The sequence below is a fragment of the Thermobia domestica genome, chromosome 9 (assembly GCF_964235325.1).
Source record: "Thermobia domestica chromosome 9, izTheDome1.hap1.1, whole genome shotgun sequence".
NCBI lineage: Eukaryota > Metazoa > Arthropoda > Insecta > Zygentoma > Lepismatidae > Thermobia > Thermobia domestica.
The window spans coordinates 210287448-210307408 of NC_137462.1; the positions used below are offsets into that span (position 1 = coordinate 210287448).

Below are 19961 nucleotides of genomic sequence, written 5' to 3' on the forward strand. Positions count from 1 at the left end.
TGTGTTTGATAGACAACGGAAACGTTAAGGCTTTACAAAATTGTATTTCTAATGCGAACGGAAATATTAAGGTTTTACAAAATTGTATTTCTAATGAATAATGCAGTATGAATATATTTTTGCCTATTACGATTTCGTCAGCCTTTTAAACAAGAGCTATTCAAATGTTGGTGGGTGTGAAAGCTCTAACATTCACACAATCGCCTCCAACGTGCTTTTGAAGTGACCATAAATGCCACGGAATGAGGGTAATCGGGCAACGGACATTAAGCCACTACTCATACAATATGATGCAGCTTTGATGCTCGTCCCCGTTAGTTTGTCAACCAGAAATAGCGCTCAATAAGTTTAGCCAGCTCTTTGCGTGTGTTTTCATCAACATATCACACTTTGGTGAACAGCGCGATGACCGGAAATGATTTGACTCGGGTATTGATAGGCTGTTACTGTACTTGAAATGTCCTCTTCTTCGTAGTTGTTTCCCTTTCACTCTACCGATCTATTTATGTCATCATATTGTTAGAAATAGCTATGTGAAATCCTAGTTCAAAAATTATTTCAAAAAGGATGATATGATGTGGTTGACAATCATTGTCGTAAATGAAAATGATATACTGTATATTATTTATCATTAAGATGATATATATTATTTGTTAAAAGCGAAGGTCCGTATACAATGGTGAAACGAGTTCACACTGGAGAAAACTAAGAATGAGACATGCGGCTAATTTTACAAGAAGATCGGACACTAATTAAAGATGACATCCCAGCATTTGTCTACTGGAACAAAGTAAATTGATCCAGGAATGTGATTCCGAAAGTAGAATCATACAACTATTCTTGTACCATGATTTACTCGTATTATTATTATTCTGAAAATATGCTCTTTGCACAGGTCCGTGTGATTTTTCTTATTTTGATGTGAGGAATCACCTATTACAGTTTGTTGGTATACTGTAGTTCATTAATATTCTTTATATATAAAACATTCAAGATCTTAATAATTTATTCCATCTCAGCTCTGTTGAAATAAAAAGTAGTAAAAACTAGAGTTTCTTATTTAGTAGCTGAAATGTTCGTTCTTCATAAAGGGAGAATATGTTTTTATAAAGTATTTGAACCCCATCCTTTCCTTAAAATACCTTTGAGGAATGCACTTGGACTTGGACTGGGGAAATAACGGAATTAGCAGTGTCACTATTCATCCCATGAATTGAAAACTAATATCGAAAGTTTACTATTATTTTTAAATGTCACCCTCTTTGTACCACAACACGTATTGATGGACTTCAACGATGTCAGGATTGTCACTAATAATCTCAACAACCGCAGAAACTATGGATTGGGCACTATTTGGTCGGCTTCGATTACATGTTACTCCCTCATACCTTCTTCCTTTGAACAATAATCAAAATTGGTACAGCAGTCTAGGAGGAGCTAGCAATCTTACATACTTTTACGTGTCATACCCCTTACCCTTCATTCCTTGCCAAAAATTGGCCAAAGTGCACTCACGTACCAAAATTAATTAAAATTGGCGCAGCTAGAAGGAAGTTGCGGACAAACATCGTTACATTAATTTTATATGCATAGAAGATGACCTCTGCCACTCCTAAAACGGGAATTAAAAAAAAAAAAAAAAACGCTGAGATCTGGGATCAATTATTATAAATGAAGCATTTATGACCAAGTTTCATCTTTCTAAGTTAAGTTGTCAGGTATTGAATTTTTCGCATAAATTTTAAACCTCCAGTCCTCCGCTTAGGATACGTATGAACATGTAAAAGATACACTTTAAGCTATGGTCCAGTCTTGTACAAAAAATAATCAAAATTAGTTCAGCGGCTGAGGAGTAGAGGGACGAAGATCGTTACATTTAAGATGCCTCTCGATCCTTCAAACAGGTATTTTTACAAGCACTGGAGCATGGATGCCATTTTAATTTATATATCAAGTTTCATTTTTCTAAGTTGAAAGGATCGTGAAATACTCAATTTCTGCATAAATTTTGACCCCCTATCGTCCCTTCGTTTATCCATTTTAATCACAGTAACATAATGGAAGCCTACATTCTGCCATACTTCTGTCATGTATGAAAAATCATCAAAATCGGACCTATTGTCTAGGAGAAGTTCCCGGTTAAACGTAGCTTCATTCATATATACTGTATATTATATATATATATATATATATATATATATATATATATATATATATATATATATATATATATATATATATATATATATATATAATATATTAATAATAAAACTCCAACTGACCAAAGCAATATATATGTTTTAAGATATGTTTGTGTTACATAGCCGCAATTGTAACACAAAAATATATACTGCTTTGGTCAGTTGTAATTTTATTAATAATCTTGAATTTTCAAAAGCTACAATGAATAAATTACAAATATATACACTATGTGATCAAAAGTATCCGGACACCCCCCAAAACATACGTTTTTCATATTAGGTGCATTGTGCTGCCACCTACTGCCAGGTATTCATTATCAGCGACCTCAATAGCCATTAGACATCGTGAGAAAGCAGAATGGGCTGCTCCGCGAAACTCACGGACTTCGAACGTGGTCAAATAATTGGGTGTCACTTGTGTCAGAAGTCTGTACGCGAGATTTCCACACTCCTGAACATCCCTAGGTCCACTGTGTCTGATGTGATAGTGAAGTAGAAACGTGAAAGGACACGTACAGCACAAAAGCGTACAGGCCGACCTTGTCTGTTGACTGACAGAGACCGCCGATAGTTGAAGAGGGTCCTAAAGTGTAATAGGCAGACATCTATCCAGACCATCACACAGGAATCCCAAACTGTATAGCAATCCACTCCAAGTACTATGTCAGTTAGGCGTGAGGTGAGAAAACTTGGATTTCATGGTCGAGCGGCTGCTAATAAGCCACACATCACGCAGGTAAATGCCAAACAACGCCTCGCTTGGTATAAGGAGCGTAAACATTGAACGATTGAACAGTGGAAAAACGTTGTGTGGATTGACTAATCACCGTACACAATATGGTGATCCGATGGCAGGGTGTGGGTATGGTGAATGCCCGGTGAACGTCATCTGTCAGCATGTGTAGTGCCAACAGTAAAATTCGAAGGTGGTGGTGTTATGGCGTGGTCGTGTTTTTCTTGGAGGGGGTTTGCACTCTTTGTTGTTTTGCGTGGCACTCTTACAGCGCAGGCCTACATTGATGTTTTAAGCACCTTCTTGCTTCCCACTGTTGAAGAGCAATTCGGGGATGGCGATTGCACCTTTCAACACGATCGAGCACCTGTTCATACTGCGCGGCCTGTGGCGTAGTGGTTACACGATCATAACATCCCTGTAATGGATTGGCCTGCACAGAGTCCTGACTTGAATCCTATAGAACACCTTTGGGATGTTTTGGAACACCGACTTCGTGCCAGGCCTCACCGACCTATATCGATACCTCTCCTCAGTTCAGCACTCCGTGAAGAATGGGCTGCCATTTCCCAAGAAATTTTCAAGCACCTGATTGAAAGTATGTCTTCGAGAGTGGAAGCTGTCATCAAGGCTAAGGGTGGGCCACACTATATTGAATTCCAGCAGTACCGATGGAGGACGCCACAAACTTGTAAGTCATTTTCAGTCAGGTGTGCGGATACTTTTGATCACATAGTATATATATATATATATATATATATATATATATATATATATATATATATATATATATATATAAAGATATGTATGTATGTATGTATACAGGGTGTTAATGAACTATACCGACAAACTGTAAGAGGTCATTTCTCACATCAAAATAAGAGAAAAAATTCATATGGACCTATGGCGAAAAGTGCATAGTTTCAGAGTTAGGGCTGTCTAAAATCGAGAAAAAGCTAAATTTCAATAGGCTCTATTTCGAATTCCAGAAACTGCAGATGGGGTTCTCATCAGCGTAAAGGAAGCCAGGCATACACAATCCAATAGTGTATAGTTCATCAATTGTCAATAGGTGTAGAGGGTATTCCCTACAGGGTGTAATTCTCAGATATGTTTTCAGTAGAGTCTTCAGATATACCCCGATTTCAAGAAGGGTCTAAAGTAGGCAGGAGGTGAACCTTGACAACAATGGACATCCAATGCTTCGGAGGAAGGCTGAAGTGTTAGGAACCGGCAGCTCTATGTTTCTGTATGTTCGGAATAACGTGTGATGATATGTATTTCTTCAAGGTATATTTCACGTTTTTTTACTTATAAGCGTGAAATAAAACATCGCACCATGCGGTTTCCCGAGTACGAGAGACCGTGCTGTTGACGATCCATAACACTTCCGACATCGCGCCAAATGATTCCGTGTTCATTGTTATCAACGCTTATCGTTTACCTACTTTGGACCAATTATTATCTCAAAATTCGGTTGATGGCATGTCTGGGAATTTCACCCTGCAGGGAATAATCTGTACACTCATTAAACATTAATGAAATATGCGTGACTTCCTTTACGCTGATAAGCACCACCATCCACAGTATCTCCAATTCGAAATAGGGCCTCTTGAAATTCGGCTTTCTCGCGATTTTGGATAGCAATAGCTCTGAAACTATGCACTTTTCGCCATAGGTTCATATGAACTTTTTCTCTTGTTTTCATGTGAGGAATTACCTCTTAAAGTTTGTCGGTATAGTTAATTAACACCCTATATATATATAATACTCTTTGCTCCCTCAAAACTGTAATTTTTAAATACAATGGGAAACAAGTCACTTATTTTAAACGAAGAATTGGTATGGCAAGTTTCATATTTTTATATGAGGATATACTGAATTTTTCGCATAAATTTTGAACTTCCCGATTCCATCTTAAAATTAGCATTTTAAGAAAAGTGTAATGATACAATCTTAAACTAGGCAAAGCTCAAGTCAGGGGGCAAAAGCAATCAAAATCGGTCAAGCTATCTACGAGAAATTGAACAACAAACATCGTTACGCTAATTGATATACGTATATATAGATAAAAATGTTTAATGTTAGTGCTTCCTACACTACTGTACCGATTTTGATAACTTTTTGGACCTTAGCTTAATTTAGGTTTCTACCACATGCATTTTCCCGAAGGGCTTATCCTAATACAGGTAGAAAGGTTAAAAAATGGATGCCAAACATACAGGGGGACAAAAAATCTAAAAACACTTCATACAGAACACGTAAGTTTGGCCCTCCACTGTACAACACGTGTTGCGGTTGCCGATCGTTTTTTGTTTTCAATGTGTCATGTGGACCTTCCTCTTCCGTGAGCAACAATTAATTCACCTGAGTGACGTGGTGTGAAAGTGGTGCGGTAAAATGGGCGACCGGACAGACTTTCAAAGAGGCATGATCCTTGGTGCCCGTCTGGTTGGAGCTTCAGTGGCAACAGTGGTGAACATAGTGGGGTATTGAAAGGCGCTGTGTCCAATGTCACGAGGACATACACAATTCATGGACAAACGACGTCTGCAAAGCACAACAGTGGTCGAAAGACAATCCTGTCAGATAGGGACCGGAGGGCATTAAAACGGATTGTAGCAGCTAAACAGAAAACCACTACAATGAAAATTACGTCTGAATTCAATTCTGGCATACATAACTTGGTTTCATCGAAAACAGTGCGACGGGAACTTCATAAAATGAAAATTCATGGCAGGGCCACTATCACCAAACCCCTGGTCACAGCAGTAAATGCGAAGAGGCGTGCACAAGGCGTGGACTCATGAACAGTGGAAACACATACTGTGGCCCGATAAATCAACCTTCACCTTGTTTCCAACAACCGGTCGTGTTTACATATGGAGAACACCGTCGCAGGCCTATGATACAGACTGTCTGCTCCCAACTGTAAAGCATGGCGGTGGTTCTGTTACAGTATGGGCAGTGATATCGTGGTTTTCTGTAGATCCCATAATAGTCCTGTATGGAATGATGAATGCTAAGGCGTATGAAGCCATTTTGGGGGACCAGGTTCTACCCATGGCATTATTAAAAGTCCCCTCGTCCCAGTCGTTTCGTTGGCGACCAAATTTTCCTAGACCGCTGAACTTAGACTTTTATAACATTATGGCATGGAGTGAGTAGGGGTGAAGTGGGGGACCGAAAACGAGTGGAATATAATAAAAAAAGCCCAATATTTAGTCTAATCCTTAGTTTTTGGTGTACTTTAAAACAACCAATATTAGTACCCAATGGGGTCGCTGAGTCTGTGTGTCGCTGAGAACAATAATGATAATTTCGATGCCATTGAAGCTCACATTCATCCCCTATCAACATTGGGCAAAGGTTGGAAGAAAGATGACATATAAAAGTAGTCGAATACGTCCAATACAAGTACGAAATCCATAGATTTCGGGCTCGCTTAGATGAATAGTGACATTTATGATGTCATTAAGTTCAAACTCATTCCCTAATCTCTGGGACATGAGTGGCGGAGGTGCAAATATGTGACTTTTAAAAATATTGTAAAACTTTTAATATTAATGTCCAATTCATAGTTTTTCGAGATCACTGAGATGAATAATGACTCTCCTGATGCCTTTTGTCCATTTTTCTCTCATTAGCACTGAAAGTGATGAAGTGGCATTGCGGACTTTTATAATCACAGTTTTGACTGAAATGCGTACACTAAAGAGAAAAAGGATTTAAATACTGTCCCCAAAATTATTCTCCCCGTGCAGGGACGGGCATTTCAGTTAGTTCATTAATATATAGCAAAAATTGTAAGAGATGGCGGAAAACTATTCTTGATATGGATTTAGCGTCCTAAGAACGGATTCCATCTCGAACCTTAGCTCTCAATTGCTACTTGATATATCTAATATCTCAATCCACGCAGTTAGGAAGTCTATCTTTCTTTAAAATTTTTAACGAAAGTACATTGTTTTATTTTCTATAAAGCAGCGAAAACCATATAAGGACAACCTTGAAAATTTACAAACACATGCTATGCTCCCTAACTAAAAATGCTGACAATATCTGTGATTAGTTCCAAATGGTAGAAAATGATGCAACTTACCCTAAATACGAAGGTTCCTCCTCCGCCGCCTCCTCCTCCGCCACCAAGAAACATCTGAGGTTTTAACCCATTGATACCATTTTCATATGGTCCGGTGTAACTCTGCCGACAATGGTGTTTAAAATCCTTCTCGTTCTGTAAAATAAATAAATAAAAACATTAGATTTACTCTAAGACAAGTTAATATGTCATTTTAGTTTACATAAAACAATTCTATTAATAGTAAATTATTAACACAAAGTTTCAACATTATATATTTTTTTAAGCAGGTACCTTCGCTCAGTCATTGTTCTTGGAAAATGAAAGATTCTGGTGACCACTTATGAATAATACAATCAGGAATTCAATGGCCGGCGTTCACCATGCTAGCTGGAGTATTTCTAACACATGATATATGTAGAAAGATAATCGTTAAACTGTTCTTATCTCCACATTCCTTCGTTCATTCACCTAGTTCTGTAAAGCCACAACAGTGTTACTTTCACATCACCAGGCACCATTTCTGTATTAAATTGGTAAAACATGGCCTCTTACGCATAACACTGAACCCTTGGTATTGAAGAAATACACTAAAGTAGTATTCATATTGGTACCATAGGCGCCGATTACGTAAGTGCTTCGGACTCAAGCACCCATTGGAAGGATTTAATGGGTGCTGAGCACTCAGTGAATTTTTGAATTCGAACTTTAATTTCGAAATTACATTTTCATGTGGTGAATAATAATAATAATAAAAAGAAACTATAGTATGTGTGATTCCAGGTTAAATTTTAGATAGGAAATTTTAGATAGGGATACATATGTGTTGAATAAGCATTTATCAATAGATATTTTAGACTCTTCAGGCTTATGGCATATGGAAGATCAAGAGACATAACGTTATAACAATAATAGTGATCCATAAGTGTCATTTTGTATAATTATTTCTTTAAAGAACTTGATGTTTGATATTGTTAATCTATATTTCTATAAATGTAAAATGCTTTACGTAAATTACAAGACAGTTGAATGATTTTCTATTTTCACTCAAATTATCCTTAAATGATCTAAAGGTTTGACTGTAATAATTATTATTTTAATAATTTTCTGTCTCCTTATTTTGGCCTATATTGCTAAACACGTTTGAAACTACAAACAAAATCTTAATGTTAGGAATTTTGTTCAATATAAAGTTTAGGGACTCGTGCTAAAATATATTAAAATAAAATTTAAATAAGATTTTGCCTTTGCAATTTAAAAATAATTTCCCAATTCATTTTATTTCAGTAAGTTTTCAGTCTTTCTCGCCTTTCAGGAAGAATTTAGGAACCATTGGTCTATTGAATCTACTAAAAAAAAAAGGATAAAAAAACTAATATAAGATATTAATGCCAAAGCTTGAGCACCCATTGAGAAATTTAGAAGACGGCTTCTGTGATCGGGACCACGGTCTCGTGTTAAAATTGAATATTTTTAATACTGTTATTATTTTAGCTGTATGGCATTTTACACTATGGTACTTCGAATGTGCATTGTCCCGTTCGTTTCATTTGCCTTATTACTGTGAAGGAGGCCTCCGAAGTTTTGATACTTGATACTATAGCGTCCTTAGATTGTAATACTGGACAATTAACGTCGTATCATAAGTTTTTGCTTAACTTGAAGATTTGAAATATGTAATAATATGACCTTTAAAAAACAACTTGTTGGATTGCTCAATACTCTTAATTTCGAATAAAAATAAAACGAGAGTATGTCAAACGATTTCTCCTTGTAAATATTTGCATCGCACAAAATTTGAGTGTTTTTGTATATTGGTTTAAACATTAGAAACGTATTTCAAGGTAAATGATATATAATGTACAGTCAACAGCAAAAATATCTCCCTCTTGACTGCTATAATTCCATTAGGTCAGTCTTAATACTTCTCTTCGTATAGTAAACGCCTTGACCAAGGGCGCCCATCAGGGGGAGCAAGGTGGGGCGCTCGCCCCCCTAAGAGGAAATTGTACTTGGGAATATCGAAAACCCAATAGAATTTTTACATTAGTTACAGCAAAATTTGAAACTATATTTGAAACGTCACTTATATTTGCACCCTCCCTTGGAAACCACAACATGGGCGACCTTGGCCCTGACTTATGCAGCCCAACTTACACCTAACATTTCCACTAGAAGATGACAGGTTGTAAGTCTGTGGAACACTAAAACAGGCTTCTGCTGTGGAGTTGATGCACGAAGATATTTCTCGATATTAGTATTTATCGTTTGGAGTATGTTGTTCAATAGGTGCTATATATTAATATTATAATTCGTTCTGAGTATAATGTATTACTTCACTACATACTACATGTGAGAAAAAAGAAAACTGATCATCCATGAGTTAGAAAATGGTTGAAATTAACTGAATATATCACTTATTGAACTACTGAAAAAATATGTTTAAAATTATTTGTCTCCCTTCATGGATCTACTCCAATTCCCCATCAATCGAATATCTGTTTCTATTTCCACAGGAGAAGATATTGTCTATCTCACTGATCAGGAATTGAAATTGAAATTGAAGCATGTTAAAAAATATAGACCTACGGGGATTCGAATCCGGGTATCCTGAGTAGGAAACCAACACGCTAATAATTTATTTATGTGGACCACTTACTTGATGTTGCACAAAAAATGTTAGGTAGTTGAAAACCTTTCAAAAGTTTTCAATTTAAATATTAAGGGATATAATGTGAAGAGACGATCATAGTTCAGTAAATTAATTTTCTTAATCAAATTTTACTGTTTAGCTAATTGTTATTATAATTCTAATATGGTTTTATTATTATTAAGGATCATTACAACTCTGTAATTTCACAGATTTAACCGGTTTTACACTAGTTACTGTGAAATAAATAACATGTGGCTTGTATGAAAAATGCCTTTATACATTCCAAAAGACGTAACTTCTAGTTATTCGTCACAAACTCAGTCGTATTTCAAATCGTAGTGTGAAACAGAAAAACACTTTGCACGAAACAAATTTGAAGTTTCATACTAAATAGTTGAGCGTTTTAGGCGACTAGTTTGTTAATCATGTGTTCCAGGATTCAGATTCTTAAATAGGTCATTTTCCATCTTCGAATCTACCCAGAAGCTGAGAACATTTCTTTCAATATCTCTTTATCAATTCTTTTCTTTTAAACACGAGCAGAAAAACAATATTAAATGGATCGTAAATGTAAAATACAATAGCTAAAAAACAGGGTATTAAATATCTTCACTATTCTATCGAGCGCGAGATACTAGGATTCATCTCATTATTATATCTTGTGGTGCGAATATAACGTTGACTGTGGATCCACGTCTGAAATAGGCCCGCTGCTGAAACGAATGCTCAATTCTAATTAACTAACTATTATCCCGTAAGTCGTAACATAAAATCATTCCACAATGCTTTGTTAACAAATACAATAGTTTAATTCTTTGTTGTTATTGTTTTGAAGAGACAAAATCGTACCATTTGTAGAAATGAATGAAGAAATATTTACATTGTTCTTATCATAATTACTGTGCATAATACCGAATTCCGCAGGAGGAAGATGCTTAACTCGAATTAAAATCGAATACTATTTTAAATTGCATTTTAAAGTACACTCCTATATAAAAACAGTGCTGGAAATTATCATTAAATGCCAAATAGATAATTATTTTTTCAATCAATTTAAAATAACAAAAAAAAAATGTTACAGTGCGTTGTAGAAAAATAAGAATAATGTCGAGTATAGGTAAGATAGAATTTGGAATATCAAGTTGTCTATACACTGAGAAAAAAAAAGACTAGGATTTCCGTGTGGATACATCGTATTTACGCGGGTGTGCTCCTTAAGTAATGTAATTTCATGTATAAAAGTACAGCAGGTGGGAACACCATGCCAAGTCTGGAGTTCGGCGTCGAACTAGACTCGCTGTGATTGGATAATTTTATTCACATGACTGATTTCGTGTTAAAAACTATTACTCTCGTAAGGTAGGGAGTCACAGATTTAGAAAGAACCAAGAGGGGACACTCGTAGGAAGGTAGTAACAAGATTATATACATAAGTTACCACCGTCGGAATGGGTATGGCGTTAATTCTAGATTTGAACTGGTGGTCCCACAATACAAAATTTTCGCTGGACGGTGGTGTAGATCGTACTACTGATGAAACAACATTACTTAATGTGGTGACGCGCGTAATCTGGTAAAAACAGCATTTACATGTCGACTGGATTATGCATTTTTCTCCGTGTAACAATTGAGCATTTGGAGGTCAAAATTGAGAAGATATTTAATACCATATCAAAATACCATTATTAAGCCATACATTCATAATTTTATTTGATTACCTTCTGCCATTATTCCGACAACGTCTTTTGTTTCTGGTAAAAATTGTGAGCCGTGGTTGTCGGGGTTCGTTTCAAACTGGATAATGGATAACTGGATAATCATTATCTGAATGATGTTAATTCAGATAATCATAATGATGTTAATTTAGAGTATGATTATCTGAATTAACATCATTCAGATAATTCCGCACATACTGAAAGAAATGATAGTATGATGCTGTCAGGTCCGAGGTATAAGGTGGATATATTAAAACCTTCCAGCTAAGTTCTCGCAATTTCTGACGGATTGTTAAAGATGCATACGATCGAGAATTGTCAGCATGGTATATGAAACCCTTTTTGTTGACCAGTTCCGGCAGTTTCCTTTGAGTTACTGGGTGCACTCCCGCTAGTTGCTAGGTACAATTTCGAGTGTATCGTTCTACCTGGCAGCAGCAGCTTGTTATAAACGATAACCTTCCAATCTCACCAAGTGCACAGCATAACCTTTCTGGATGTCAGTATGGGATTTGCCACAAACTGTGAAGCCTTAAAACACTTAAAACACGATTTTTCTCACATTGTTGTAGGTCATCCACTTTTCATAACGGGTGATAAACCGCTCCAGAAAAGGCTAAAGTTTGTTACGTTTCAGTAGAGATTCTTATACAGCAATTTGGCCAAGTAAATGTTCTTCAGTTAGATTATATACCACTAAAATGGTGAGTTTCTTTTTTTGTACCGGTTACTTCAAAATACTTTATCATTGTTTGGTGATGGATGGTTAGTTCATTGGTGATGTCATGAATTTCTACACATGAGTCTTGGTAAACATTTGGTAGAGTACAACACACTTTTTCTGTGAGTTTCACCTACTGTGAGTATCGTTTTAGATATCAAAATTTTCGAAATGAAAGCTACTGAATCACATTTTGGATTTTTTGATAACGTATCTTTCCCATAAATAGCACAAATTTCTTTGCGCAGCATTTGCGTCTTTATCAGAATTAAATTGTAAATTATAGCACAGATTTGCAGAAAGTTCACACATCCTCACAGCGTAATACCTAATGTCTGATTTAAAAAATCTAATCCAAAATATCTGCTAGCTTCAACTGCCAGCTTTCAAATTGTCCTAGCCCCTCTTCCCTGCAACTCATCTTCTGAGATTTGATTCACTAACACCATCTTGTGACTGTTGCAAACACTGGAGTTCAAACATTAAAATGTCGCCAATGAACGAATTCATTTTGGACATAAATTATTATTTAGTCTTCGCCAATAGATCGGTTCTAATAGAATTTGTCATAGCTTAGCAAATACAAATTTAAATTTAATGTTGTTTTAGAAAGTGATCTGAGTTATACTTTACGAGGTTCTGATATCGGTGTAAAATAGCTACATCATTCTCCCTATGGCCTGCCTTCGATCACTCTTTGCACCGGGTGCGGTCAGCACGTTAATGCGTCGGAGAGTGGCTAGTACTAGTATTTTAGTGTCCTTCCGTTCTCTATGTACAGATATTCAGCAACTTTAGTCTCAATCTAATTTCTTTTCTCCTTTTTCGTTTTAACGTCCAGAAGTGTATTTGGTCCGTCACTTGGTATGTTAATTAATAAGAATAGAGTAGGTATAGAATTCTCAACATCATTAATTAAAACTTTGATGTATTTTCTTATGAACAATTTCAATAACGCTACTATTTATTTGCACTTATTCATTACACAAAACCGTAGATACAGTCTGAGAAGCCAATTTCTACTAAAATCATGAACAATCTAAAACAGTATCATCGACATTCGGAAAGAGAAAGGAGGTTGACCAGAGTCTATATATACACATAGGTACGATTGTGGTATTCGCATGATTGAACTGAAGTAAACTCACAAACATCTCTCTTAGATGACCAGCCTACTAATTGTAGTCCGGATCATTAGATTGCAAATGAAGGCCACTATATCATTAATGTACGTCTGCTCGGTAGAAAATAACACAAATATCCTTTGTTATTAATTAATTTACATAATCTTAATAAATAAAAGCGTAATTCATCTAAATTTATCTTAATAAGGTAATCACACTTATTTACTACCAATGCGCTTTTTATTATATTGATATTTTTCTTCAATATCAAAGTACATAAACTTTCTTTTTTAAATTGCTGACGTGTTTGTGTTGCGACAGTTTAAGCGACTTATTACTCTTACGTAGTGGCGCATGATTTTTTATTTTTAAACTTTTGCTACGTTCGCCTGACGTAAAGTGTAGTAGGGAAAGCACATGGCTGGATGAAGGCCGAGAATATCTGCCAAAAGTTTTCTACTCATTCAGTTACTGGAAATAGACCTCAAATCTCACGGGAGAGTCATGGCAAGGGAAGGTTTCAAGGTAACTCACTAATGTCCGTGACGACAGTTTTCTAAATGAGTTGACTGCCAAGTACAAGTTAAAACAACTAAACATACGACATAATTCAATTACGTTTTTGCTTGGTGTATTGAAGAGTCTTTGCACGAAAAACGCATATATATTTATAAATATCGTATACAAATTGAAACTTTAAGTTAAAGCAGCGAATATTTCCTTTCTGTTACGTAACTTGCGTATCCTACTACTATTGTTAATGCTACTCAAATAATAATTTCAACATTTGTTATAGATTTTATTCAAATAACTTTCTGCCGTTATTCGAATTTCAAAATACAAACAATTGAGGAGTTTGATGTATTAAGGGCGTAAGTGAGTTTACACCCTTTTAGCATCAAACACATTTGTGGCTTTTACCATGCTTGTTTAGCCTCCTGGTAACATTTCAATTCAATATTAGAATAAAATGCTGCATATTGCATTGTTTTGTGTAAGAGAAAAAAAAACTAATTAAATTTTTCAACATTGATTTTCTCCAACTGCATGTTTCAGACTTACGCCCTTATTGCATCAAACTCCTCAATTATTGAAAAATTATTCGTTATTCGAATAATGAATAATTTGAATTTTAACACAATTATTGCCTACATTGTTCTAAAACTGATTAATTTATGCGTAAGAAATCCAAGGATTCATTGCAACAGAAATAACATATCACCCTCAATCGTATTCTACACCAATCTAATCTGTGCTAAGGAATAGCGTTTATGACATTTTAAGGAGTTTCGTTTAAACGCTGTTAGCAAATGAGAAGGCTGCGATGTTGCCACGTCTTTATACACATTCACGTCAATTTTTGCATGAAAGAAACGATTCACAAATCGCTTGAGTCAGCTTGGACTCCTTTACCACATAGCACGAGTTTCGTAAGGTCATCGCGCTTCGGGTCATCATTCTCAGTGAGCTTGCACTTGGTCCTGCTTGCGCACCCTCAAACTTAGGCTGTAACTTGCTACAATTCTATACCACTCGTGCTCATACGTACTCGCGCTCAATTCTTTAGATTATAAGTTTATGTTCATCGCTTGTATCTCTCAAGATAGTATTATGTCTGTCACATTTTAGACATATCAACCTTGTTTCACGTATGATAGTCAGTGGCCTGTAGATTTTAGTGAATTTCTGCATCCTATAAGTTTTTCTCTTTACCATTTCTTACTCCTTTTTTGTACTAGATTTTAATAAAAACTTTCTTCTTGTTTACCAGAGTTGTTATTGGTAGCGGAACTGATATGCATAAATAGACTGTATTGCGATTCAGTTCCTAAACCAAAACTGTTTTCTTTTTTTTTCGTGAACACGATTCCAGGCACAAAACCAAAAAATATTTTTATGACAAAAATGATTTGAAACTCGGTATCAAAACCAATTTCCCAATAATACTGTGTTCGTAGGTTCTTCCATTTTCTCCCACATAGTCAATCCTTCAATTACTTTCATAATCATTTACTTTGATTAATCATCTGTCTCCTTTAGCCTACAAATCATAAACGTGGGACGTAAATTTGAAAAATGTAATTCTTCACTTATAATTGAAAAAAGTTCTTTTTATTAACTTTATATATATATATTAGGGATGGCTAAAATTTTCCGTAATTTTTCCGACATCAGAATTTTTCCGAATTTTTCCGATTTTACTTTCCGGATTCCGGAATTGGCCATCTCTAGATAGATAGATAGATAGATAGACAGATATAGATAGTCATTGTCAAAATTCTAAGCACACTACTGATGTTTCAGAATTTTCCAAACGAAGTACAGAGTATCTATAAAAGCCTCTTTACGAAATAACCATCATTGATCTCATAAGGAAGAGAAAATATTCTGTACTGTTTCCATTGAGGAAGTTTGCGTTCATTGAATTGCCGATTCTCAGACTTGATAAGAGCTTTATAAATTCCAAGCATTTGTTTGACCAATTTATTCAACTTTTGGTAACTTATGCTACTTCAGCAACTTTCAAAACCTTTCAGAGATCTTCCGTGTTCGTTGGTATGTGTTCAGGGAGTTTCATGTTAAGATCATTCCATACGAAATCGATGGATCTCAAAGACTACTGGATATTCCATTTTTGTGATGATATGAGTTTCCAATCCCTGATTGGGACTGTTATCCTTTTGTAGTTCAAAGTTACGACCCAAATCCGCGTTTCTAATGGAATTGCGTGCCTCACTTAAATGTTGTGATACACGTTTGTATATTATTCTGTTGATTTGAACTAAATCACCAACTTAATTGTTTCTAAAACATCCCCAGACGATGCACAAACATCTGGCGTTGAGGACCTTAAGTTTAAATTTAGATTCGTCGGTGCAGCGATGGTGGAGTTTAAATTTAGACTCTCTTCTATTGTTCACCGGTACAATATTTGTGTCATGCCACAATAGTGCCTTTTTGCAATATTTCCTGCTGGAAAGAGTTTTTTTTTTTCTTTTGCTTGAACCACACTTTCAAGACCATAAATCTGCATGCTTCGGACCACCGTCCTATTTGATAGAGATTGGAAACAGCTCTTCCATAGTTCTGTTGCTACTTCCGGAGCGGTTAAACTCTATTCCATTTGCATGTAGTTCTAATGAACTTGTCCTTACGAGAAGTTGTCATTTTTGGATGACCAGTTTGTTACCGCGCAACATTTACAGTTTGTGGCTGTCTTTCAACATACATTGCCCTGACTGAAATCTGCAACCACTGAGCAATTTTTCACATAGAGTATCTCTTAAAATAACAACTTCAGCACGTGGTTCAACACTAGCTTGTAGTTTTCCGTACACATTTTATAGTACTTGCATGTTCTTTACAATGACTTACTAATTTACGCAAGTCAAAGCAGTACGAATACATGAAACACATTCTCACCCAACCTCACCTATATATGACACGATTGAATAACACTCACCCAACTGTTTCTTGTAATGAACAGACAACTAGTGATAAGAGTTTGTACAAATACCATTAGATATTGTTAAAACGATGTATCACTAGACACGGTATGGCATTAGTTGTCTATTCGTTAATTATCTATTTATTGCAAAGCAGTTTTCCTCAATAAATGTGTCTCAATGTGAGCAAAATAATGCATTATTGTATTCTTATATGAACAAAGATTTTTTTTGTGTTGCAAAACAAGACCAATAAACACGGTTTTGTATAGACACAATATCTTTTGTTTGGAAAATGCTGAAAAATTGGCAGAGTGCTCAGACGTTTGACAATGACTCTGTATATTGTAACAAGTGGTTTAGCGTAGTAAGAGAGAACATTTCTTGATAGTAATTAACCATTATCTCCATTATACAATTTATTCCTGTATTTACAAATCATGCATTATTTTGTTAATTACTGGCCATCAACCATTGCAAGTGTTGGATTCTAACGTTTTATTCTTTGACAATACTCTTTACATAGTACATTATGCAGGGGTTCAACCACCAGGATTATCTAGGAGGGACCCGTCGTTTTTGAGGGGGCCAGCTACAATGTACAAAGCAAAAAATGTGATACCGTTAGTGATTTTGGGTCCTGAAAAACCGGAACATTTTGGTTTCCGTCCGGAAAACTAAAAACACCTTTTTAGCTTTTTTTTCATTTTCTCCATAAATATTATGGACCAGATAGTTTTTATTACACATAACCAAGAACTACTGCCCCACACCAAACGTTATACCTTTGTGCACAACTATTTCAATTTAAGCCCTTGTACACAGAACCTATCTACATAAAACTGATTTTCTTTGAAATTTCACTCCTGACAGAAATATTTATTTTATATTCGTGACTAAAAAAATACCATAATTATTTTTATTAACAACTATATTTCACTTCCTGTTTACACTAAGTAGCAAAAAATTACTAGATAAATCGATTGTAGTAGATGTGGTAGCAAGCTGTGCATTTGATCATTCCTTACACAGAAGAGATATCATACTATTTTTCGATCGGTAAATAGTTTACCGTAAATTATTAATTATATGTAAACTTTGTTATTTTTAAATGACTGAAGCGAAGTAATCTTCCAATGATGTCTTAAAAGCTGATCATTTGGATGGGGAATCCAGAAAATCATTTAGGGGGTCTGGTCCCGATGCCCAACCTTCCCCGTGGTTACACCCCTGACATTATGAATAATCTGCGAAGACAATTTGGAAAACAAAAGTTGATTTCATGAGTTTGAAATTTTTAGGAGTTACTTACCAGTCGGTAGGAGACAGAGCTCTTCCAATAGAAATACGAGGCACATGTCAAAAAAGTCGATAGTTTTTTTTTTGTTTTATTTTTTTTACGTGAGGTTACTAACACTGGTGCAGTTGAGCATGCGGATAAGCATACCCTTGTATTATGTGTTTGCAACAAAGATAGAATCGTCCGAGTAGAATTGCGTTCGTGCGTGTAGCAGTAACATGAAATGGCTGAAGTAATATAAAATCCCACCAAATGTAAAATGAGATCTATTATAGGATTTCTGAAAGCCAAATGACAGAATGCAGCCGGCATTCATCGTGAATTGTGTGCTATTTATAGGACAACAATAATGAGTGAAGGGAAGATCAGGTGCAGAAAGTTTCGGGAAGGACGTTCAAATATTCATGAGAATGAGTGTAGCGGAAGGCCTGGTGTTCAGACGGACGATCTGATGGAACGTGTTAGTAGGATAGTGCAACCAAATCGCAGGTTTACAGTAACTGAACTATAATTGAACTTATAGAGTATCGAAAAGTGCCTTGGTAAACAGTGCTCGAATTGTGATTGACAAACTGTGTTATCACGAACTGTGTGGGAGGTGGGTGCCAAAAATCTGACAGAAGCTCACAAAGAGCAAAGAATGAGAGCTACAAGTGATGTTTTGGCCTCCGGGGGGAGGATGATGATGGCCTGGATATCGTAAGCCACTGAAGAGTCGAAGGAACAGTCATTGCATTGGCGGCACTCTGGTTATCTTAAAACGAAGAAATTCAAACAACCACCAGTTCACAAAATCATGCCAACTGTGTTTTGAAGCGAAAAAGGTGTGATTCTTGTGGAATTCTTGGAACCAGGACGAAGAATTACAGCATATGAGTATTGCCAAATACTGAAAAATCTCCGACATGCCATCTGAATCGGCGGAAGGGAATGGTAAGCTCTGGAATTGTTCTGATCCATGACAACGCTTGCCTACACACAGATAACTCAAAGATTTCAATTGAAACTATTCAGTTATCCTCTTACATCCCCGATCTTGCCTCCAGCGACGTCTTCATTTTTTAACTTGAAAAAGTGACTTGCATAGAAATGTTTTAATGACAGTGAAATGTTCAAGAGATCAGTTCTGGACTGGCTATGCTCTCATTCGGTATATTTTAACACAAAAGATATAGAGAAGCTTGCGCCATGCTACCAAAAATATCTGTAGGTTCATGAAGAATACGTCGAAATATAACGTATGTATCTATGTATGTATTTGTACACAAAATTTGTATACAATCAGTGGCGAAGGGTCGTAAGAGGCCCTGAGGCCCGGCCTACCCATTCACTTTCAGAAATTATAATTTATAATTGATTCATTTTCCTTGCACAGAATGTATGATAGTTCTCTAACATAAGTTGAAAAGACATATTGTTCGATAAAGAAATCGTGGTTAGCACCACTGCTGGGAGGCTCACCGAGCAGTGTCTCAGGCGGCAGTAGAACTACCGCCAAACTACTAAGAAAATCCCGCGAGAGAACGTGTTGGTGATAACCTGCGAAAGAGACCAGCCTCAGCGCTTATCGACTTTCGTTTCTACATGAAGCGTTTCTCTTGAGATCTTCGATTTCGATTCGATATGTCAAATAAATAAAGAGCAAGAGAACGTAGGGGCCCCATTCCGTACCAACTTTGCTTAATTTTGCGGACTCTAACACAACGCGAAATCTGGAACATGTAATTCTAAAGATGCTACGCCTATTATCGCGAACTAATGTACCTTTATTCCATTACATTGGCGCAAACCTGTACGAAATCAGTCTCCTTGAGTTTATTAGAGTTTAGTAGAGAGTGCGTGTTTTTGAGATATTATGACATTTTTTTCTTACATTTGCAAAAGTTAATGAGAGAAAATGTCAATAAGTGGAGAATATGAACATAATATAATTCCTATTAAAGAATCTTCTATGTCAATGGTCTTTGGAAAATTAATGTGTTATTAA

The 19961-nt window shown here is 36.0% G+C and overlaps 1 protein-coding gene across 1 annotated transcript in view; it reads right to left on the reverse strand.

Moving 5' to 3' along the window:
* The window catches only part of Alk (Anaplastic lymphoma kinase), a 1262077-nt gene that overhangs the window by 217413 nt on the left and 1024703 nt on the right, over window positions 1–19961 (reverse strand). The window contains exon 14 of the mRNA XM_081725826.1: window positions 7037–7171. Within this exon, the coding sequence (XP_081581952.1) occupies window positions 7037–7171 (135 nt within the window). The remainder of the gene's footprint in view (window positions 1–7036; window positions 7172–19961) is intronic.